The sequence below is a fragment of the Oncorhynchus keta genome, chromosome 14, assembly GCF_023373465.1.
Source record: "Oncorhynchus keta strain PuntledgeMale-10-30-2019 chromosome 14, Oket_V2, whole genome shotgun sequence".
NCBI classification, from domain to species: Eukaryota; Metazoa; Chordata; class Actinopteri; order Salmoniformes; family Salmonidae; genus Oncorhynchus; species Oncorhynchus keta.
Genome location: NC_068434.1, coordinates 49,329,365 through 49,354,897, shown reverse-complemented (window position 1 = coordinate 49,354,897; position 25,533 = coordinate 49,329,365). Strand labels below are relative to the sequence as shown.

Below are 25,533 nucleotides of genomic sequence, written 5' to 3'. Positions count from 1 at the left end.
GCTTTGTAACGGTCTTTTATCTGTTCACAAGCATGACATGAAGTATGACAATAAAATAAAAAACACGGTCACGTTGAGCAACGTTACAAGGCACAACTACAATACCAAACTGCAATACCACGCTTAGCAGAGGTCATGATTGGGTGTTCCTCTCCTGGACCTGTCCTGTGAGCTTTGTAACCAGCCAATGCTGTTTGAATGTTGCCTTCTATCAAAGTCAGTACATGTATTTTACATACAGGCAGTGTTATAAGGAAAGCTATAAGCATTTGTAACAGCTGTTAATATTAAAACTAGAGGTCGACAGATTAGGGCCGATTAAAATTTTTCATAAATCGGTAGTCGGCATTTTTGGACACCGATTACGGCCGATTACAATGCACTCCATGAGGAGACTGCGTGGCAAGCTGACTACCTGTTACGTGAGTGCAACAAGGAGCCAAGTTAAGTTGCTAACTAGCATTAAACTTATCTTATAAAAAACAATCAATCTTAACATAATCCCTAGTTAACTACACATGGTTGATGATATTACTAGTTTATCTAGCTTGTCCTGCGTTGCATATAATCGATGCGGTGCCTGTTAATTTATCATCGAATCACAGCCTACTTCGTCAAACGGGTGATGATTTAACAAGCGCATTCGCGAAAAAAGCACTGTCATTGCACCAATGTCTACCTAAACCATCAACATCAATGCCTTTCTTAAAATCAATACACAAGTATATATTTTAATCCTGCATATTTAGTTAATATTGCCTGCTAACATACATTTATTTTACCTCTGGAAATTGTGTCACTTCTCTTGCGTTCTGTGCAAGCAGAGTCAGGGTATATGCAGCATTTTGGGCTGCCTGACTCGTTGCAAACTGTGTAAAGACCATTTCTTCCTAACAAAGACCATAATTAATTTGCCAGAATTGTACATAATTATGACATACAATTGAAGGTTGTGCAATGTAACAGCAATATTTAGACTTAGGGATGCCACCCGTTAGATAGGTTACGGTTCCGTATTTCACTGAAAGAATAAACGTTTTGTGTTCTAAATGGTGGTTTCCGGATTTGACCATATTAATGACCTAAGGTTCGTATTTCTGTGTGTTATTATACGTCTATGATTTGATATTTAATAGAGCAGTCTGACTGAGCGGTGGTAAGCAGCAGCAGGCTCGTAAGCATTCATTCTAACAGCACTTTCCTGCATTTGCCAGCAGCTCGTCGCTGTGCTTCAAACATTGCGCTGTTTATGACTTCAAGCCTATCAATTCCCGAGATTAGGCTGGCAATACTATAGTGCCTATAAGAACATCCAATAGTCAAAGGTATATGAAATACAAATGGTATAGAGAGAAATAGTCCTACAATTCCTATAATAACTACAACCTAAAACTTCTTACCTGGGAATATTGAAGACTCATGTTAAAAGGAACCACCAACTTTCATATGTTCACATGTTCTGAGCAAGGAACTTAAACATGATCTTTTTTACATGGCAAATATTGCACTTTTACTTTCTTCTTCAACACTTTGTTTTTGCATTATTTTAACCAAATTATTTATTGTAGACTAAATTGATTTTATTGATGTATTATATTAAGTTAAAATAAGTGTTCATTCAGTATTGTTGTAATTGTCATTATTACAAATATCTATATAAAATTCGTCCGATTAATCGGTATCGGCTTTTTTTGGCCCTCCAATAATAGGTATCGGTATTGAAAAATCATAATCGGTCGACCTAATTTAAAACTAGCGTTAGGTTGGACCCTGTAGATTCATGATTACCAAACACTAAACTCAGTAAAACGCTCAGTGGGAACTCAAGATCCAGTTTCTCAAATCAAATCACTGCACAATGTTGGACTCACACACGCGCGCACACACACACTGTAGTTTTAATTTCCTTCTACCAACTGTCTGACATCGATCTCATCCATCCAGGTCTCACTGACTGTTTACTCCAGGAACAACTAGGACTGTTCATCTAATTATCACTAGCCAACATAATTTCACAGTGTGTGTGTGTGTGTGTGTGCTGCATTATTAACGCTGCATTTATCACCCCCAAATGAACCGCTAAGCACCTTTCCCTCAGCTTAGCGAGAAGTTAACTCTACACAAACGTGTATGTTCCTCTTTGCATCACTCATTGACTGGCGCTGGCTGGAGACTGATCACAGTGTGTATGTGTTTGCAACTTGTCAGAGCAAAAATGTCAATAAAGCGAATTCATATGCCGTCACCAAGGAGATGAGAGGTGGTGGTCTAAAATCAAGGCTGAGAGAGACAGCTCGACAATGACAGAGGGGGAGGAGAGAAAGATGAATAATGAAAGATGGAGAGAAAGAGAGATGGAGTTGGAGAAGAAAGAGGACAGAGTTAAAGATGAAGAGAGGGCAGAGAAGGAAAGATACATATACAAAACAATACAGAAAGAGAGAAGAGATAGAGACAGAGAAAGAGGAACAGACAGAGGTAGTGTGTTTTGAGTGCCAGTGTGCTTGCAAGCACCTCTCCTTTGAGCCTCTCTATCTCTGTATCCTGATCCTCCAATTGAGTACGTAGTTGGTTGGCTGCCACCTTCTCTGTCTCCACAATCTGGACCAGGTGGATGTACTTTTGCATCAAGACCTCACGCTCGATGATGATGTCAGAGTAGCTGAGGAGACAGACACACAGGGATGATGTCACCGAGGGACCCCGGAGGACAGAAATACTCAATCCCGAATAGACCCTGCCCCCAAACCACTATCTGACAGGACTGGAAAGGTATAATAAACTATATTTTTGTGACACAGTGGCAATAAGGGAGAGAGAAGAGAGGGAGAGCAATGAGACAAACAGTGGAAGGAGGCCTGATAGAGAGAGGTTGAGAGGGAGGAGTAAGAAAAAGGTTGAGTGGGAGAGAAGGCACCTGGGTTCGGAGATAAGCAGGCGGGGGGGGGTTAAGAATAAGAGATGTAGAACAGGCAAGTCCCATGGCTATGTACAGGTATACCCACTGGGCTCTGGCTTGGTTGTTATGCAGACACAGCAACACACAACCATCCCTTCCCCTTCTCTCAGGAGGTTCTCTGTCTCTCTCTCGAACACACACAGTACCTGGCCTGTTGGATGGCCTCCACCCATTCATCACATTCATTCTCCTCCTCAGTCCGTAGCTCCAGAGGCTTCTGTCCATCATGGCCAAACACGATCAGGAAGTAGTGCTGCAAGAAGAGAGAGAGTGAGTGAGAGAGAGAGGGGTACTGTAGGTGCCAACACACCTCAACATTCCTGAACAGGCTAAACATATAGAAGGAGAGGAAACAAGTCAATGACATACATATGCACAGACACGCTGGCACGCACGCACACACACACACACACACACACACACACACACACACACACACACACACACACACACACACACACACACACACACACACACACACACACACACACACACACACACACACACACACACACACGTTTGGGCTCAGCAACAGTAGAGCCAGGGGTCAAAAGAGTAACCATCAGCTTTGGCCTCACACGTCAAATACACAAACAAACACACAGAAAGATTGTGTGTGTGTATGTTTAGACTGCAAGTGTGTCCTCCTGACACAAACAGGCTGTAACAGGGACAGGCATGAACAGAGCCAAAGGACATGGTGACATGGAGCCTGCATCCCAAACAGCACCCCAATTCCCTTTATAGTGCACTATTTTTGACCAGTGGCCTATCCATGAAGATAGGCCACTCGTTACCTGTATGATCATCAACATCAGCCAGCCTGCTCTTTTCTTTCACACTTTCTCTCACTCCCACTTCTCTCTCCCTCCCATTATTACAGGAATTCCGGCTCTCACAGACCTGTTAGTTTTTCATTAAGAAGCCCTCTTGTTCTCCACTCATTACCTGTATTAACTGCACCTGTTTGAACTCGTTACCTGTATGATCATCAACATCAGCCAGCCTGCTCTTTTCTTTCACACTTTCTCTCCCTCCCATTATCCTTGCTGAATTTCCCTGCCTTCTTAGCCTGGACGCGAACCCTAAAATCAGTAAGAATTCCGGCTCTCACAGACCTGTTAGTTTTTCATTAAGAAGCCCTCCTGTTCTCCACTCATTACCTGTATTAACTGCACCTGTTTGAATTCGTTACCTGTATAAAAGACACCTGTCCACACACTCAATCAAACAGACACCAACCTCTCCCCAATGGCCAAGACCAGAGAGCTGTGTAAGGCCATCAGGGATAAAATTGTAGACCTGCACAAGGCTGAGATGGGCTACAGGACAATAGGCAAGCAGCTTGGTGAGAAGGCAACAACTGTTGGTGCAATTATTAGAAAATGGAAGAAATTCAAGATGATGGTCAATCACCCTCGGTCTGGGGCTCCATGCAAGATCTCACCTCGTGGGGCATCAATGATCATGTGGAAGGAGAGGGATCAGCCCAGAACTACACGGCAGGACCTGGTCAATGACCTGAAGAGAGATGGGACCACAGTCTCAAAGAAAACCATTAGTAACACACTACGCCGTCATGGATTAAAATCCTGCAGCGCACGCAAGGTCCCGCTGCTCAAAGCCAGCGCATGTCCAGGCCCTTCTGAAGTTTGCCAATGACCATCTGGATGATCCAGAGGAGGAATGGGAGAAGGTCATGTGGTCTGATGAGACAAAAATAGAGCTTTTTGGTCTAAACTCCACTCGCCGTGTTTGGAGGAAGAAGAAGGATGAGTATAACCCCAAGAACATCATCCCAACCATGAAGCATGGAGGTGGAAACATCATTCTTTGGGGATGCTTTTCTGCAAAGGGGACAGGACGACTGCACCATATTGAGGAGAGGATGGATGGGGCCATGTATCGCGAGATCTTGGCCAACAACCTCCTTCCCTCAGTAAGAGCATTGAAGATGGGTCGTGGCTGGGTCTTCCAGCATGACAACAACTCGAAACACACAGCCAGGGCAACTAAGGAATACCTAGGATAGGATAAGTAATCCTTCTCACCCCCCCCCCCTTTAAGATTTAGATGCACTATTGTAAAGTGACTGTTCCACTGGATGTCATAAGGTGAAAGCACCAATTTGTAAGTCGCTCTGGATAAGAGCGTCTGCTAAATGACTTAAATGTAAATGTAACTAAGGAGTGGCTCCGTAAGAAGCATCTCAAGGTCCTGGAGTGGCCTTGCCAGTCTCCAGACCTGAACCCAATAGAAAGTCTTTGGAGGGAGCTGAAAGTCCGTATTGCCCAGCGACAGCCCTGAAACCTGAAGGATCTGGATAAGGTCTGTATGGAGTAGTGGGCCAAAATCCCTGCTGCAGTGTGTGCAAACCTGGTCAAGAACTACAGGAAACGTAGGATCTCTGTAATTGCAAACAAAGGCTTCTGTACCAAATATTAAGTTCTGCTTTTCTGATGTATCAAATACTTATGTCATGCAATAAAATACAAATTAATTACTTAAAAATTATACAATGTGATTTTCTGGATTTTTGTTTTAGATTCCTTCCCTCAGAGCTGAAGTGTACCTATGATAAAAATGACAGACCTCAACATGCTTTGTAGGAAAACCTGCAAAATCGGCAGCTATTATTACCGAAGCATCATTTCAGATGAACTGTATTTTATTTTTGTGTGCAACATTGGCTAACATAGGTAAGCCTACACATATAACTGTCACGATTGTCATTAGAAGCATACTCGGACCAACGTTGTCACACCCTGACCATAGTTTGCTTTGTATGTTCTATGTTTTGTTTGGTCAGGGTGTGATCTGAGTGGGCATTCTATGTTGGATGTCTTGTTTGTCTGTGTTTGGGCCTGATATGGTTCTCAATCAGAGGCAGGTGTTAGTCATTGTCTCTGATTGGGAGCCATATTTAGGTAGCCTGTTTTGTGTTGGGTTTTGTGGGTGATTGTTCCTGTCTTTGTGTTTGTTACACCAGATAGGGCTGTTTTCAGTTTTTCACATTTCTTGTTTTGTATATTGTTCATTTATCATCTTCATTAAAGATGTATCACAATAACCACGCTGCGTTTTGGTCCGCCTCTCCTTCAACAGAAGAATGCCGTGACAAACGTGCAGCGTGATCTGGGTTCCACATCTTTATTTAGTGAAACGCACAAAAACAATAAAGCAAGAACGAAACATGACAAAGTGGTGCACGTGCACAAAACAATATCCCACAAAACACAGGTGGAAAAAAGGCTCCCTAAATATGATCGCCAATTAGAGACAACGATAACCAGCTGCCTCTAATTGGGAATCATACAAAATCACCAACATAGAAAAACAAAACTAGAACCCCACATAGAAATAATAAACTAGACTAACCCCCAGTCACGCCCTGACCTACTCTATCATAGAAAATAAGGGCTCTCTATGATCAGGACGTGTTAATATTCCATGGCATGGCATTTAGAATATACCCTTAGTCTTTTTGGGACATTCATTGGGATGGCTCTCTTCATCTGCAAACAGGCTTTCACAGCTTTTTATATCTGAGGAGAGAAAACATCACAAAGAAACAGGCTTCATTTTACTCAAATTAGACAGCACTGAATAAATATTTTGTGGCATGTCTGTCCTCAAAGTTCCCCCTCTAGGGACTGGAACTGGAGAATCCTTTCATAATGTCCTCCCACAAAGTTACCTGCCCTATCCAGTAGCCTACACTTTCCCTTTACAGACAGCTGGAGCTGCAATTTCACCCTCTTCCATGGCTGTTATCTGCAAATGCATTTGGAGACTGTTTTTAATTTAGAAGGGTTACAATTAAGATAGCTAGGTGATGACATTTAAACTGAATAAAAAGAAGAAACTATACTAAAACAAAGATAAATTATATAAAGAATGATAGTAAAAATGGATCCATAATAAATACAAGTGGCGGATGATATTGCCACTCCTATTGCTTCAATCTAAGCCTACTAGAAAGTGCGTGCCCTCAGGCTACCCAAGAATAGTAAAGCCCCCTTTATTAGCTAAAATTAATCAAATCAAATGTTATGTCACATGTGCTGAATACAAAAGGTGTAGGCCATACAGTGAAATGCTTACTTACAAGCCCTAACCAACAAAGCAGTTAAAAAAAGAAAAAAATAAGAATAAGAAAAAAAAGTAACAAATAATTGAAGAGCAACAGTAAGATAACAATAGCGAGGCTTTACACAGGGGGTACAGGTAATATAATACCCTACATTATCCATCTCATATGTATACGTATATACTGTACTCTATATCATCTACTGCATCTTTATGTAATACATGTATCACTAGCCACTTTAACTATGCCACTTTGTTTACATACTCATCTCATATGTATATACTGTACTCGATACCATCTACTGCATCTTGCCTCTGCCGTTCTGTACCATCACTCATTCATATATCTTTATGTACATATTCTTTATCCCCTTACACTTGTGTGTATAAGACAGTCGTTTTGGAATTGTTAGCTAGATTACTTGTTGGTTATTACTGCATTGTCGGAACTAGAAGCACAAGCATTTCGCTACACTCGCATTAACATCTGCTAACCATGTGTATGTGACAAATAACATTTGATTTGATTTGATTTACAGAGTCAATGTGCGTGGGCACCAGTTAGTCAAGGTAATTGAGGTAACATGTACATGTAGGTAGAGTTATTAAAGTGACTATGCAAAGATAATAACAGCAATGTAAAATATGCACATAGTCTGGGTAGGCAATTTGATGAGATGTTCAGGAGTCTTATGGCTTGGGGGTAGACGACCTAGATTTGGAGCTCCGGTACCACTTGCCATTTGGTAGCAAAAAGAACAGTCTATGAAAATGACTGAAACACTTAACGAAGAGCTGCAGTTAGTTTCAGAATGGGTGGCAAGGAATAAGTTCAACAACTAAAAGCATTGTATTTGGGACAAATCATTCCCTAAACCATAAACCTCAACTAAATCTTGTAATGGATAATGTGGAAATTGAGCAAATTGAGATTACTAAACTGTTTGGAGTAACCCTGGATTGTAAAACTGTCATGGTCAAAATATGTTAATACAACAGTAGCTAAGGTAGGGAGAACTCCGTCCATAATAAAGCACTGCTCTGTCTTCTTAACAACACTATCAACAAGGCAGGCCTGTTTTGCCGCACCTGGACTGCTGTTCAGTCGTGTGGTCAGGTGCCACGAAGAGGGACTTAGGAAAATGTAAATTCAATGTACACAGAGAACTAACATTATGCACGTCAATCTCTTGTGGCTCAAAGTGGAGGTGAAACTGATTTCATCACTACTTGTTTTTGTAAGAAGTGTTGACAAGCTGAAAGCACCCATGCACCTCAGACACCCATGCACCTACTAGGATACCCATGCACCTAGGACACCCATGAATACCCCATAAGACATGCCGCCAGAGGTCTCTTTACAATACAAGTTCAGAACAGACTACAGACTACTACATAGAGCCATGACTACATGGAACTCTATTCCACATCAAGTAACTGACGCCAGCAGTAAAATTAGATTTAAAAAACAAATAATCTGTGAATGTATTGTTATGTTTTTAAAATGGTATAAACTGCCTTAATTTAGCTGGACCCCAATTAGAGTAGCTGCTGCCCTGGCAGGAACTAATGGGGATCCATAATAAATCCAAATACACAAACACTAGCTAGCACACGTAATCTACACACACGTACATTGTAATATTGTTGTATGGTGGAATTACATATTTTGTATTGTAGATATGGAGTGGTGTAATAATGTTATATGATGTACTGTTTTATCTTTAGTTTTTTGGGTTGCAACGTGCCTTAATGTATTTGGACCCCAAGAAGAGTAGCTGCTACCTAATAAATACAAATACACAGTCACTTAGCTAAACAGTGTCTAAAGTTTAGCAGCTCAGTTGAGTTAGCCTCCTAGCTGTATTTCAATTTTTTATTTATTTACATGAATAGGTTCTCCCACTGCCTCTGTTTTTTGGGTTGTTACAAAAACAAAATCATGTCCAATCTTCATGATATGTTTGGTGGTAGTAAAGTACAGCCATGTGGACGAATGGAGACAAGGAAAAAAGTGTGTTTGTCACCAGAGCGGTTAAGAACATGTTGTGATGTTTGATTTTCCCAGCATAAATCCACTTTCAATTTCAATAAATATAAAATTGCAGACTGTCGGCCACACTTGATAACTAGCATAGGCAACACACACCAGGACGGAAAACAGGGAGGGTTCTTGAAGTGTAACATCCAATAAAAATCTTGTCCCAGTGGACCATTCAAACTGTTTTTGCAATACAAGATTCTTCAGACCTCCAAGGGGGGTGTCACTGTTTTCCGCCAGACCACTTCCTTCCTACTATCCCACACACAGTGGACTTACATGCGCTGACACACACACACACACACACACACACACACACACACACACACACACACACACACACACACACACACACACACACACACACACACACACACACACACACACACACACACACACACACACACACACACACACACACACACACACACACACACCAGGTATTGAGTGAAGCTGTGGTTTAGCAGAGGAGCTGCTTTTCAAAGTCGGCGAAAAGAACAGAAGAGAAGACACAACTGACTCTCTCTTCTTCTCATCCTCCTCTTCCCTCTCTCAGCATAGAGAAGATTGGCTCCCACATTCTCCTTCTCTACTCCCACTTCATCTCACACACCTCCACCTTTCCCTCACTCTCCTCCTCCTCTCTTTGCACTCCACCTTTCCACCCACTCCAGCTGTCCTCTTTCTTCTCTTGTGCCGCTCTCCTCTCTCTCATATTCTCCAATTTTCTCCTCTTCAAAATTCTTAACGCTCACCCTTCTCTCTGTCTCTCTCTCTCTCTATATATTCCCCTCCGTTAGTGGACTAGGGGGGATGAAACCGAACAGAATCAAGAGAACATCTTTCCATGCTCTGTTTTCATGTCACCTTCATATAAGCTTTTACATAAAGCCTGTATAGTGTTCTCCATCAACGATGATCTGTGCTATTATACTGCCTCGCTTATAGGGAGAGGACAGAAAGAGAAAGAGGAAGAAAAAGAGGAAGAGAAATAACGAGAGCAAGAAAGGAAGAGACACGAGAGATAAAGAAAAAGAAAGAAATACAGAGAAAGAAATGGAAAGAGTTATAGATAAAGTGCAAGTGAGAGAGATACAGAGAGACAGATGGGTATCGAGTGAGACAGAGCTATCCTACATACAGTATATAATATCTTAACGGAGTGCTGTGCACCTTTCCGAACTGTGTCACATCGCCTAACAAAACAATTTCCATGGCAACAAGATATTCAGCGCCTGCATGTGCTGTGTTTCACAGTGTTATATATTTCCGTTCGTTTACCTCTTGACTATCCATCCCTCTATTTATCTTTTACTTTGAGTACTTTTATATCAGAGAAGTGATGAGGAGAGGAGAGGACACCCAGACAAAGCACAGCACATAAAAAATATATATATTAAAGTTGATGTCTCACGTGATATATTGTAAATTGCACCATGGATACACTTCAAAAACATACTTACAGAAGTCACAGAAACAACTCATACAGATTACAATGTAAATTGTGCATACAATGTGTTTCAATATGTCTTCTTCCAGCAGAGTAATGGTATGTAACAGAAAGTAAGAATGTAGTATTCCAATGTGTTATGCTATGTTGCATAACATAAAGAGAGTTTGGGCATAAACGCACATTCGCCATCTCTTCTCTGTCCTCAGTACAGAAACGCCACGGGCAGTTTTCCATCTTTAGGCTAGTGGGCTGGTCTAAAATCAGTGTTTTTGCACAGGATGATAATTATTTGGCTTATAAAAGCCTTTAAGATCCCAAACAGTCATTCTGATTCCCATGTAAAATAGCTTTTGGAGTGACTAAAATATCACCCATAATATTTTTTCCCAAAAGAAATGCTCACAATTTGATGTCAAACTACCATCTCCTGTCAAACTACCAGGAGGCCTGGAAAGACAAACTGAGTGAGGGACCCCACACATTGACTCTGTACCGGTACCCCCTGTATATAGTCTGGCTATTGTTATTTTACTGCTGCTCTTTAACTACTCGTTACTTTTATTTCTTATTCTTATTCATATTTTTGAAACTGCATTGTTGGTTAGGGGCTTGTAAGTAAGCATTTCCCTGTATTCACTTGTATTCAGCACATATGACTAATACAATTTGATTTGATTTGACATCAAAAATATGAAATAACACATATGGAATTATGTAGTAAACAAAATAGTGTCAAACAAATTAAAACATATTTCAAATAGCCACCCTTGCCTTGATGACAGCTTTGCACATTCTTGGCATTCTCTCAACCAACTTCATGTCACCAGGAATGCATTTCACCAGGAATGCATTTCAATTAACTAATTAAGGTGTGTCTTCTTAAAAGTTCATTTGTGGAATTTCTTTCCTTCTTAATGCATTTGAGCCAATCAGTTGTGTTGTGACAAGGTAGGGGTGGTTTACATAAAATAGCCCTATTTGTTAAAAGACCAAGTCCATATTATGGAAAGAACAGCTCAAATAAGCAAAGAGAAACAGCAGTCCAGGCAAAGAGAAACAGCAGTAAGGAAAACAGAGTAAAAGGGAGATTTAATCGTTAATTGAGAGGTCTGTGTTGAGCCTTTCTACTCTCTTTCTTTATTACAGTCTACAAGGGTCTGTTCATATTGTGTTCTGTGTCTCTCTAAAGACCATGTTCCTCAGCACTTGAAACAATTACACAGATCTGGGGAACAGAGATGCCACACAATGAGAGGTGGAGACAGACAAACAATGGAGAGCGTTACACCCTCACAGAATGAGACACACACAAATAAAATAAAATAAAATAGGCAAGCGCACACATTTAGACAGACACACAATGAAGAATGGAATGCCTCTTTGTTCTAAAACTAATTTCAAGCCAATCATTATAGTCACCCAGCGTGAGAAAGAGAGAAGAGAGAGATATGGCACGATAGGTTACGTGCACACAGGTTAGTCATTATCAAAGCTGATATGACAATGACGTCAGGGTGATAAAAGGTTATTTTCTTAGAGGGAACAAGTTGGAGCTCTATTCTGAGGTGTTCATAGATATATGGAATAGAAAGACGATGACCAGAAATATGATTTAATTCCAGAAATACCCAAATAAGAGGGAAATTCAATCAGCTCAGCTGCCCACTGAAGATGTAAGAGTATTATCATCCCAAGGGCAGTTCGGGCAAATGCCAGATGGGCCGGTGAATCTTTAGTCCGGTGGGCCCATCTAAAAATGGGCTTTTAGCACATAATCATCATAATTTGGTTAATAATAGGATCCTCAAGGACAAAAATGGGACAGTGTGTTAGACATTCCTGGGCCATTTTCTGGTCCCAGTCCATCCCTGGGCCTGGCCTGGTGGTTCAGTAAAGTCTGGTTTAGACATTGGAGAAGATGAGACCTGGGGGGGACACAGTCAATCCCATCTACACCTGGTAGGACACATAGGCCTACACACAAAAGGGTAGCCTCAGAGAACAATATCAACATATACGCAGATTCGGTGAGGGAATTTATAAGGAAGTGCATAGGATATTTTGTTCCCACTGTGAGTATTAAAACCTACCCTAACCAGAAACCGTGGATAGATGGCAGCATTCCCGCAAAAACGTGAACCACCGCATTTAACCATGGAAAGGTGACTGGGAATATGGCCAAATACAAACAGTGTAGTTATTCCCTCTGCAAGGCAATCAAACAAGTGAAACGTCAGTATAAAGTGGAGTCGCAATTCAAAAGGCTCAGACTCGAGACGTATGTGGCAGGGTCTACAGACAATCACGGACTACAGCCACGTCACGGACACCGAAGTCTTGCTTCCAGACAAACTAAACACCTTCCTTGCCCGCTTTGAGGATAATACAGTGCCACCGATGTGGCCCGCTACCAAGGACTGTGGGCTCTCCTTCTCCGTGGCCGACGTGAGTAAGACATTTAAACATGTTAACCTTCACAAGGTTGTCGGCCCAGACAGCATCCCTAGCCGCATCCTCAGAGCATCCGCAGACCAGCTGGCTGTGTTCATGGACATATTCAATCTCTCCCTATCCCAGTGTGCTGTCCCCACATGCTTCAAAATGTCCACCATTGTTCCTGTACCGAAGAAGGAAAAGGTAACTGAACTAAATGACTATCGCCCCGTAGCACTCACCTCTGTCATCATGAAGTGCTTTGAGAGGCTAGTCAAGGATCATATCACCTTCACCTTAGCTGCCTACCTCCCCAATAGGTCCACAGACGATGCAATCACCATAACACTGCACACTGCCCTATCCCATCTGGACAAGAGGAATACCTATGAAAGAATGCTCTTCATTGACCATAGTTCAGAATTTAACACCATTGTACACTCCAAGCTCATCATATAGCTAGAGACCCTGTGTATCAACCCCGCCCTGTGCAATTGGGTCCTGGACTTCCTGACGGGTTGCCCCCAGGTGGTGAAGGTAGGAAACAATATCTTCACTTCACTGATCCTCAAGACTGGGGCCCCACACGGGTGCGTGCTCAGCCCCCTCCTGTACTCCCTGTTCACCCATTTCTCCGTGGCCATGCACGCCTCCAACTCATCATCAAGTTTGCAGACGACACAACAGTAGTAGGCTTGATTACCAACAACGACAAGACAGCCTACAGGGAGGAGTTGAGGGCACTCAGAGTGTGGTGTCAGCAAAACAACCCCTCACTCAACGTCAACAAAACAAAGATGATCGTGGACTTTGGGAAACTGCTGTCCCGTCCACATCGATGGGAAAGCAGTGGGGAAGGTGAAAAGTTTTAAGATCCTTGGTGTACACATCACGGACAAACTGAAATGATCCGCCCACACAGACAGTGTGGTGAAGAAGGCGCAACAGTGCCTCTTCAACCTCAGGAGGCTGAAGAAATTTGACTTGTCACCTATAACCCTCACAAACTTTTACAGATGCACAATTGAAAGCATCCTGTGGGACTGCATCACCGCCTGCACCACCCACAACCACAAGGCTCTCCAGAGGGTGGTGCAGTCTGCACAACGAATCACCGGTGACAAACTACCTGCCCTCCAGGACACCTACAGCACCCGATGTCACAGGAAGGCCAAAAAGATCATCAAGGACAACAACCACCCAAGCCACTGCCTGTTCACCCTGCTACCATCCATTCAGAAGGCGAGGTCAGTACAGATGCATCAAAGCTGGGACCGAGAGACTGAAAAACAGCTTCTATCTCAAGGCCATCAGACTGTTAAACAGCCATAACTAACACAGAGAGGCTGCTGCCTACATACAGACTTGAAATCATTGGCCACTAATAAATGTATCACTAGTCACTTTAATAATGCCACTTTAATAATGTTTACATATCCTACATTACTCATCTCATACTGTATGTATATACTGTATTTTATGCCTATTGCATCTTGCTCATCCATATATTTGTATGTATATATTCTTACTCCATTCCTTAGTTTTGTGTGTATTAGGTAGTTGTTGTGGAATAAAATTTGATTTCACACACACACACACACACACACACACACACACACACACACACACACACACACACACACACACACACACACACACACACACACACACACACACACACACACACACACACACACACACACACACACACACACACACAATTTCCCAGGTCTAAATCAGTTGCTAATTTGAAAGAAAGAACAAAGCGCAAGCGGACACTGCAGTTCCCACGGAATGAGGAGCCTTACAGTGAGTATTTGATCCCCTGCTGATTTTGTACGTTTGCCCACTGACAAAGAAATGATCAGTCTATAATTTTAATGGTAGGTTTATTTGAACAGTGAGAGACAGAATAACAACAAGTAAATCCAGAAAAACACATGTCAAAAATGTTTAAAATGTATTTGCATTTTAATAAGGCAAATAATTTTTTGAGCCCTCTGCAAAACATGACTTAGAACTTGATGGTAAAACCCTTGTTGGCAATCACAGAGGTCAGATGTTTCCCGTAGTTGGCCACCAGGTTTGAACACATCTCAGGATGGATATTGTCCTCTTTGCAGATCTTCTCTAGGGCATTAAGGTTTCGAGGCTGATGTTTGGCAACTCGAACCTTCAGCTCCCTCCACAGATTTTGTATGGGATTAAGGTCTGGAGACTGGCTAGGCCACTCCAGGACCTTAATATGCTTCTTCTTGAGCCACTCCTTTGTTGCCTTGGCCATGTGTTTTTGGTCATTGTCATGCTGGAATACCCATCCACGACCCATTTTCAATGCCCTGGCTGCGGGAAGGAGGTTCTCATCCAAGATTTGACGGTACATGGCCCCGTCCATCGTCCCTTTGATGCGGTGAAGTAGTCCTGTCCCCTTAGCAGAAAAACACCGCCAAAGCATAATGTTTCCACCTCCATGTTTGACGGTGGGGATGGTGTTCTTGGGGTCATAGGCAGCATTCCTACTCCTCCAAACATGGCGAGTTGAGTTGATGCCAAAGAGCTCAATTTTGGTCTCATCTGACCACAACCCTTTCACCCAGTTGTCCTCTGAATCATTCAGATGTTCATTGGCAAACTTCAGACGGGCATGTATATGTGCTTTCTTGAGCAGGGGGACCTTGCGGGCGCTGCAAGATTTCAGTCCTTCACGGCATAGTGTGATACCAATTGTTTTCTTGGTGACTATGGTCCCAGCTGCCTTGAGATCATTGACAAGATCCTCCCGTGTAGTTCTGGGCTGATTCCTCACCATTCTCATGATCATTGCAACTCCACGAGGTGAGATCTTGCATGGAGCCCCAGGCCGAGGGAGATTGACAGTTCTTTTGTGTTTCTTCCATTTGCGAATAATTGCACCACCTGTTTTCACCCTCTCACCAAGCTGCTTGGCGATGGTCTTGTAGCCCATTCTAGCCTTGTGTAGGTCTACAATCTTGTCCCTGACATCCTTGGAGAGCTCTTTGGTCTTGGCCATGGTGGAGAGTTTGGAATCTGATTGATGTCTTCTGTGGACAGGTGTCTTTTATACAGATAACAATCTGAGATTAGGAGCACTCCTTTTAAGAGTGTGCTCCTAATCTCAGCTCGTTACCTGTATAAAAGACACCTGGGAGCTCAGAAATCTTTCTGATTGAGAGGGGGTCCAATACTTATTTCCCTCATTAAAATGCAAATCAATTAAAACATTTTTGACAAGCGTTTTTCTGGATTTTTTTGTTGTTATTCTGTCTCTCACTGTTCAAATAAACCTACCATTAAAATTATAGACTGATCATTTCTTTGTCAGTGGGCAAACATACAAAATCAGCAGGGGATCAAATACTTTTTCCCCTCACTGTATGTGGGCTCGACCAAGAAGTAAAATGAACACACACACACCAGCCCTTCCTCCCTCCCACTGATGGCTGAGTTATTGTTTTATGCCAGAGTACCTGCAGGGAGAATTACCATTACAGAGAACCATAATAGAAAAGAGCACCATCTGTGTGTGTGTGTGTGTGTGTGTGTGTGTGTGTGTGTGTGTGTGTGTGTGTGTGTGTGTGTGTGTGTGTGTGTGTGTGTGTGTGTGTGTGTGTGTGTGTGTGTGTGTGTGTGTGTGTGTGTTGCCAGAAACGAACAAGAGTGACAAAAATCTTCAAACTCGGGTGAGATGTACTTAGTCAGCTAGATAAAACATAATGATAATAACAACCAGCTGTGTCTGTGTGTACGCGCATGCTTGCACGTGCATGCGAGCGTGTGTTATGTGAGTGTACATTTTCCACAGGCAAGAGCATCATCTAAAACATGGATCAAAAACAGTATGCAGTACATTTTCTATTTTTTATGAAATCAGCATGAGCTGTTAAAAATATTATTGGCCACTATCAGAGCCAGAGCAGAGTTAATAAAACAATAAAAGTCATTGGTGGGGAGAAATGTTCTGGAGATAACTAGGGTAAAGGGGTGTGTTCATTTTTTCCATTCAACACTCCTCTTTACCAGGCAAACAGGGCATTCTAGGAGCATTATATTTATACTCTTATCATGCATGCCAGGGTGAAATTTCCCCTATGTAAAGATATAGGATCGGCATCCCCTCCCCCAATCCTAACCTTAACCATTAGTGGGCGAAATGCAAAACTGACCCAAGATCAGCATTTAGGGGCAAATTCATTCCACTCCCCATCTCATACAGAATTGCTAAATTACTCTAATCCAGGCCTCTCCAACCCTGTTCCTGGAGAGCTACCCTTCAGTAGGTTTTCGCTCCAACCCCAGTTATAAATAACCTTAATCAGCTTATCAACCAGCTAATTTATAGAATCGGGTGTGCTAAATTTGGGTTGAAGCGAAAACCTACAGGACGCTAGCTCTCCAGGAACAGGGTTAGAGAGCCCAGCCAATCTGTCAATTGTTTTTCTTCCCCAAATCTACTGTACCACCACTACTCAGTCAGTACATCAGTACTTGTAGCTGGTAAAAGGATAATACACACTACGGCTGGAGTGGTGTAAAGCTCACATCAATGGAGCAGTGGAAACGCATTCTCTGGAGTGATGAATCACGCTTCACCAGCTGGTATTAAGACAGACCAATCTGCATTTGGCGGATGCCAAGAGAACGCTACCTGCCCCAATGCATAGTGCCAACTGTAAATTTTGGTGGAAGAGTGGGATAATGGTATGGGGCTGTCTTTCATGGTTAGGGCTAGGCCCCTTAGTTCCAGTAAAGCGAAATATTAAAGCTACAGCATTCAATGACATACTCTAGACGATTCTGTGCTTCCAATTTTGTTGCAACAGTTTGGGGAAGGCCCGTTCCTGTTTCAGCATGACAATATGCCAGTGCAAAAAGGGAGGTCCATACAGAAATGGTTTGTCTTCACTTGGCTTTCTAAGGTCTTCGAAAGCCAAGTGAAAAAAAAGATCACCAACCATTTCAAAATCCCACAGTACCTTCTCCACTATGCAATCTGGTTTCCGAGCTGGTCATGGGTGCACCTCAGCCTCCTAAACGATAGCATAATCGCCATCGATAAAATAAAGTACTGTGCAGCCGTCTTCATCGACCTGGCCAAGGCTTTCCACTCTGTCAATCACAACATTCTTATCGACAGACTCAACAGTCTTGGTTTCTCAAATGACTGCCTCGCCTGGTTCACCAACTACTTCTCAGACAGAGTTCAATGTGTCAAATCAGAGAGCATGTTGTCCAGACCTCTGGCAGTCTCTATGGGGGTGCCACAGGGTCAAATTCTCGGGCCAACTCTTTAATCTGTATACATCAATGATGTCGCTCTTGCTGCTGGTGATTCTCTGATCCACCTCAATGCAGACAACACCATTCTGTATACAGCTGGCCCTTCTTTGGACATTGTGTAAACTAACCTGCAGATGAGCTTCCATACAACTCTCCTTCCGTGGCCTCCAACTGCTCTTAAACGCTAGTAAAACTAAATGCATGCTCTTCAAACGATCGCTAGGTATTTGTAATTGTCCACATATTCTAAGTCAGAACCGTCCAGCATCACTACTCTGGACGGTTCTGACTTAGAATATGTGGACAATTACAAATACCTAGGTGTCTGGTTAGACTGTAAATCTCCTTCCAGACTCACATTAAGCATCTCCAATCCAAAATTAAATGTAGAATTAGCTTCCTATTTCACAACAAAGCATCCTTCACTCATGCTGCCAAACATACCCTCATAAAACGGACTATCCTACCGATCCTTGACTTTGGCGATGTCATTTATAAAATAGCCTTCAACACTCTACTCAGCAAATTGGATGCAGTCTATCACAGTGCCATCTGTTTTGTCACTAAAGCCCCATATACTCCCCACCACTGCGACCTGTATGCTCTCGTTGGCTGGCCCTCGCTTCATATTCGTCGTCAAACCCACTGGCTCCAGGTCATCTATAAGTCTTTGCTAAGTAGAGCCCCACCTTATCTCAGCTGACTGGTCAGCATAGCAGCACCTACCCATAGCACCCGCTCTAGCAGGTATATTTTACTGGTCACCCCCAAAGCCTATTCCTCCTCATTATGGAGCATACCTGTCACCATCGTTACATGCACCTGCACGTCATCAGACTCAATCACTTCCCTGATTACCTTCCGTATATATATATATATATATATGTCACTCCCTTCGGTTCCTTCCCCAGGCATTATTGTTTCTGACTCTGTTTCATCTTGGTAATTTGTTTGTGTTTCGTGTTTATTGTTTTGTTTATTTATTAAAACACTCACTCCCAGTACTTGCTTCCAGACTCTCAGCACACTCGTTAGAGATTTAGTATTTAATATTTATTAGGATCCTTTTCTTCCTGGGGTCCAGCCTAAATCATAAATAAAACAATACATCATACTCAACATTATTGCTCTAATATAAAAAAGTTACAATATAAAATGTGTTTGTGTGTGCGTGCGTATGCTTGTGTGTGTTTGTGGCCATGTATCCGTCTCTTCACAGTCTGCGTTGTGCGGTGAGGTGTGGTTTTATCTGTTTTTAAATCTGATTTCACTGCTCGCTTGAGAAACTTGATGTAGTCATGACTCTATTAGTACTGTGAGTCTGTTCAGGACTTGGGGACTGTGAAGAGACCCCTGGTAGCATGTCTTGTGGGGTATGTATGGGTGTCTGAGCCGTGGGTTAGCTGTTTGACAGCTTTCAACACGTCAATACCTCTCACAAAGACAAATTATTTAGTCAATATCTCCTCTACTTTGACCCAGGAGAGATTGACATTCATGTTATTGATATTAGCCCCCAGTGTACATTTAAGGGACAGATGTGCTCCTCTGTTTTGCCTCAACTGTAATTTGTTTATGTTCTTTTTTTTGTGCGGCACCATGTCAATTTACAATCTAGGGTTACAACAAGCAGTTTAGTCTACTAAACTTGTTCAATTGCCACATTATTCATGAAGGCCCAGATTCTGACCCGAGTTAAGCACGCGTAAAAGGAACGTAATTCGCTTTTTAGGCACTTTTCTCTCTGTGTATTCTGACCTTGAACGTAAGCTTAAAAAGAATATGCTATTCACCCACTATTCATTTGAAGTTTTAGCTCCAATAAAGGAAGTGGCAGCGGTGTGATTACAGATACACAATATTCTGACCTTCACTCAATTCCCTAATAATTGCACCACCTTTACTGCAAGGAAACATAGCAATTGTTTAGGATTATTTTTCGTTATGATCCCCGGAGAGACAAATGTGAAACCAGCCGTATGGAAGCAAACTGAAAATCGTATCAACATGACATGTATTGCGGCTTCATTTCCTCAGTGAAATAGGACATAAGTAGCTGTGCCGTTTTACAGAATAATAATTGTGTGCCGTCATAATTTGCAAGGATGAAATTTGGAGACCCAAACTATAAAAACTTCTGTAGGGCTGAGCCTGCCGAGTAGATGTATGCCCTTTATAATCCAGGCTGTATCACAACCGGCCGTGATTGGGAGTGGCACATGGAACATGGTTCACGATGACTACAGTTCCATGATTAGTGAGAATTAGGGTAGATTTATAGGATTATTGTTCAACCCCTATTGTACACCACCTTCCAATATGACTTAAATATGACAACTTTCGGAACGAATCAAACCACTGTATTTTTTATTCATCAATATAAAGTATTTCATGCGTAAAAAGGCTCTCCAAACAGTTAAAAAAAATATTCATATGTACTTTCCTAACTATAAAATGTGCCTAAATAATCTACAAGAGAGACGAGTATGCACAGATTACTTTATTTTATTGATTCCTATATTATTATTTTTTTAATAAAAAAGTACACAAATGAGCTCCGAGAAGGCTTAATAGAGTCAACAAACAATACCTCACCTAGGCACAAACAGAACAAACTGAACTAAATAAGGAGCTGATGAGACCAGGTGAGTAACTAACACAGGTGAAATCAATGACCAAAAATGAAATACAGGGCTACGTTCAAGAACACCAAAAAACAGGGCTTACGTTCAAGAACACAACGAAACAAGGTTGACTAAGAAAATAAATACAGAATCTTACAGCGCAGTGTGCATTAACAGCATGCATTGACAAAGAAGCAAGGAGCTTACCAAATAGCACTTCTTCCATATCATCCAAGAGAGGTCCATGCAGTCCAGACATTTTGATTGCTATACACTATCAGAAAGAGCCGATTCCAAGATTTCGAATAAGCTATTTTTGCCAAACAACAATACAAATCATGCAGATGGTCTCTGTTTCAAAATATACAGTAACTTTTTCCTATAATAACCATGGCACCATGCATTCCTCATGTTAGTAGGCTACTGGTGAGAATCAGTAATATCCACTTGGGATATTCCATTATATTCTTACTGTAAAATATGTGTGTTGACTGTGGTAAGGCAGGACCTGTGATGTCTGCTAAACAAACAAGTTGATTTCATTGGCATGGCACAGCCATAGCCTTTTTTTATTTAACCAGGTAGGCCAGTTGAGAACAAGTTCTCATTTACAACTGTGGAGGCCACGGAAGGAGTGTTGTATGGCATTGAAGCTCATTTGGAGGTTTGCTATTATAGTGTCCAAACAAGGGCCAGATGTATACAGAATGGTTTTGTCTGCGTAGAGGTGGATCAAAGAATCATCCGCAGCAAGAGCGACATCATTGATACAGTTGAAGCCAGAAGTTTACATACACATACGTTGGAGTCATTAAAACTTGTTTTTCAACCACTCCACACATTTCTTGTGTCGGTTAGGACATCTACTTTGTGCATGGCACAAGCAATTATTCCGACAATTATTTCACTTATAATTCACTGTATCAGTGGGTCAGAAGTTTACATACACTAAGTTGACTGTGCCTTTAAAACAGCTTGGAAAATTCCAGAAAATTATGTCATGGCTTTAGAAGCTTCTGATAGGCGAATTGACATAATTTGAGACAATTGGAGGTGTACCTGTGGATGTCTATCAAGGCCTACCTTCAAACTCAGTGCCTCTTTGCTTGACATCATGGGAAAATCAAAAGAAATCAGCTAAGGCCTCAGAAAATAAATTGTAGAACTCCACAAGTCTTGTTCGTCCTTGGGAGAAATTTCCAAACAGCTGCAGGTACCACGTTCATCTGTACAAACAATAATACACAAGTATAAACACCATGGGACCATGCAGACGTCATACCGCTCAGGAAGGAGACGCATTTTGTCTCCTAGAGATGAACGTACTTTGGGTCGAAAAGTACAAATCAATCCCAGAACAACAGCAAATGACCTTGTGAAGATGCTGGAGGAAACAGGTACAAAAGTATCTATAAACAAAGTAAAACGAGTCCTGCATCGACATAACCGGAAAGGCCGCTCAGCAAGGAAGAAACCACTGCTCCAAAACCGCCTTAAAAAAGCAGACTACGGTTTCCTACTGCACATGGGGACAAGGATCGTACTTTTTGGAGAAATGTCCTCTGGTCTGATGAAACAAAAATAGAACTGTTATGTTTGGAGGAAAAAGGGAGAGGCTTGCAAGCCGAAGAACGCCATCCCAACCGTGAAGCACGGGGGTGGCAGCATCATGTTGTGGGGGTGCTTTGCTGCAGGAGGGACTGGTGCACTTCACAAAATAGATAACATCATGAGGACGAGAAAATTATGTGGATATATTGAAGCAACATCTCAAGACATCAGTCAGGAAGTTAAAGCATACTTCCAAAGTTGTGGCAAAATGGCTTATTAAGGACAACAAAGTCTAGGTATTGGAGTGGCCATCACAAAGTCCTGACCTCAATCCTATAGAACAGTTGTGGGCAGAACTGAAAAAGCGTGTGCGAACAAGGAGGCCTATAAACCTGACTCAGTTACACCAGCTCTGTCAGGAGGAATGGGCCAAAAGTCACCCAACTTATTGTGGGAAGCTTGTGGAAGGCTACCTAAAACGTTTGACCCAAGTTAAACAATTTAAAGGCAATGCTAACAAATACTAATTGAGTGTATGTAAACTTCTGACCTACTGGGAATGTGATGAAAGAAATCAAAGCTGAAATAAATAATTCTCTACTCTTATTCTGACATTTCACATTCTTAAAATAAAGTGGTGATCCTAACTGACCTAAGACATTTTTACTAGATTTAAAATGTCAGGAATTGAGGAAAACTGAGATTAAATGTAATTGGCTAAGGTTTATGTAAACTTCCGATTTCAACTGTATATACAGAGAAAAGAGTTGGCTCGAGAATTGAACCCTCTGGCACCCCCATTTTTTATTTTATTTTTTATTTCACCTTTATTTAACCAGGTAGGCTAGTTGAGAACAAGTTCTCATTTGCAACTGCGACCTGGCCAAGATAAAGCATAGCAGTGTGAACAGACAACACAGAGTTACACATGGAGTAAACAATTAGCAAGTCAATAACTTGCTAATTGAGACTGCCAGAGGTCCGAACAACAGCCTCTCCGATTTGACACACTGAACTCTATCTGAGAAGTAGTTTGTGAACCAGACGAGGCAGTCATTTGAGACACCAAGGCTGTTGAGTCTGCCGATAAGAATGCGGTGATTGACAGAGTCGAAAGCCTTGGCTAGGTTGATGAAGACGGCTGCACAGTACTTTCTTTTATCGATGGCGGTTATGATATCGTTTAGGACCTTGAGCGTGGCTGAGGTGCACCTGTGACCAGCTCGAAAACCAGATTACATAGCGGAGAAGGAACGGTGGGATTTGAAATGGTCGGTTATCTGTATGTTCACTTGGCTTTCGAAGACTTTAGAAAGGCAGGGCAGTATGGATATAGGTCTGTAACAGTTTAACAGGGTCTAGAGTGTCTCCCCCTTTGAAGAGGGGGATGACCACTTAACAATCTTTCGGAATCTCAGACGATACGAAAGAGAGGTTGAACAGACTAGTCATAGGGGTTGCAACAATGGCTGCGGATAATTTTAGGAAGAAAGGGTCCAGATTGTCTAGCCCAGCTGATTTGTAGGAATCCAGATTTAATTGCCAGCCTTGGCTATTACGCAGATACATTCAACTTAAAACATGCTATTCTGTTCTTTTGAAATAAATTGCCTTCTATCATGTTTTTACGACCTTCCTAAACTAAATAAAGCAATTTATTTGTGATTGTCTATATTAACACTAGAAAGACATAAAGCAATATAATGACTCAAAACAAATGTAACAGTTACAAGCATTTCGCTACACCTGCAATAACATCTTGTAAATATATGTATGCGACCAATAAAATGTGATTTGACTTGATTTACTCTGCCATTTTTAAAGTCATGTCCCTTTCGTCCTCGACTTTTCCTAAATAAGTTTATATGACACACTGTCATTGTTAGAATCTTAATATCACATACAGAACTGGAGTTATAACCAATTTTAGGAGTGCATGTCATTTTTGTGTGGTTTTTCCCCCTGACTGCTCCACTCATTCTCTGATAGTTGAATGTGACATGTCCAGTTGATAATCACTCCAATAATCACCTCGAAACTGAACCTAAACTATACCGAAACTAATTTTACACATATAACAGATTAAATAAATCAAGTATAGTATGATGGGGAAGAAAATGGGAGAATGGATGAGTTGATGAGTGAGGGGAAGCAAACGATACAGAATTATGTAATCACCAATTGTGAATGAAGAACATTATATTCTATTAATATATTCTAATTATAATCTCAAAACGGTGTACGCTATATCAGGGGTTCCCAAACCTTTTCAGTCAGGCCCCTCTTCCACCATGTCTATTTAGCGCAACACATATATTTCTATGGGTACAAGCACATTTCATGACACAAACTGTTCACAACCCTCTTGTTGGCGGAGAGAACATTTTACAGGTTGAAGCTTATTTTCATGCAATTCTATACATTTTGCCATGTTTAATGTGTATTCAAGTGGAATGTGAGTGACTTGAACAATACTACAAAATCTATGGGCTAAAAAACATTAGCTGACATGGGCTAGTTGAGCTGGACGTTTCAAAAGTTATAAATAGCTCTGAGGTATGCAATGACTGACATGACAAGAGAAAAACTTATGATGCACTACCCAATTAAGAAATGGCACCTTGTGCATTCTGCTATTACAACTTTCAAGAGTAAGTTGAACGCCGGACTGAGTTCCTAAAAAAAAAAAAAAAAAAAAAAAGACCCGTGCCCCCCCCCCTGCCAACCCCCCACAGTTTTGGAACCACTGCCCTATATCAGTCCACCAAATCCAAGCAGTCTTATTAGTCTACTCTAGGCCTACTTGGAGTAGGCTAGACAGTGAGAGCGTGCATGATTTACAATGGCAAACCAAGACGAATGGATACACATGCTGCATTAGCGTTACTACAAGATCTGACTCAAAACGACTCAGATGGCGGGGCAGAAATGGATCACGACATCTCTGATTATTATTCTGATTTACGCTGAACGGCTTTCCATACCTGGGAAAGGATCCATATCGGGCAGCAGGTGAGCGAGTGTCGGATAATGTTTCGGATCAGATGGCACGGCTCTATCTACTAGGTGAAAGGAGGAAGCAGTG

At 41.8% G+C, this 25,533-nt stretch overlaps 1 protein-coding gene across 1 annotated transcript in view; it reads right to left on the bottom strand.

Moving 5' to 3' along the window:
- The window catches only part of rasgrf2b (Ras protein-specific guanine nucleotide-releasing factor 2b), a 164,994-nt gene that overhangs the window by 120,564 nt on the left and 18,897 nt on the right, over positions 1-25,533 (bottom strand). Inside the window, exons 2-3 of the mRNA XM_052461900.1 lie at positions 3,106-3,212; positions 2,515-2,662 (exon numbers count right to left, since the gene is read on the bottom strand). Coding sequence (XP_052317860.1) covers positions 2,515-2,662; positions 3,106-3,212 — 255 coding nt within the window. The remainder of the gene's footprint in view (positions 1-2,514; positions 2,663-3,105; positions 3,213-25,533) is intronic.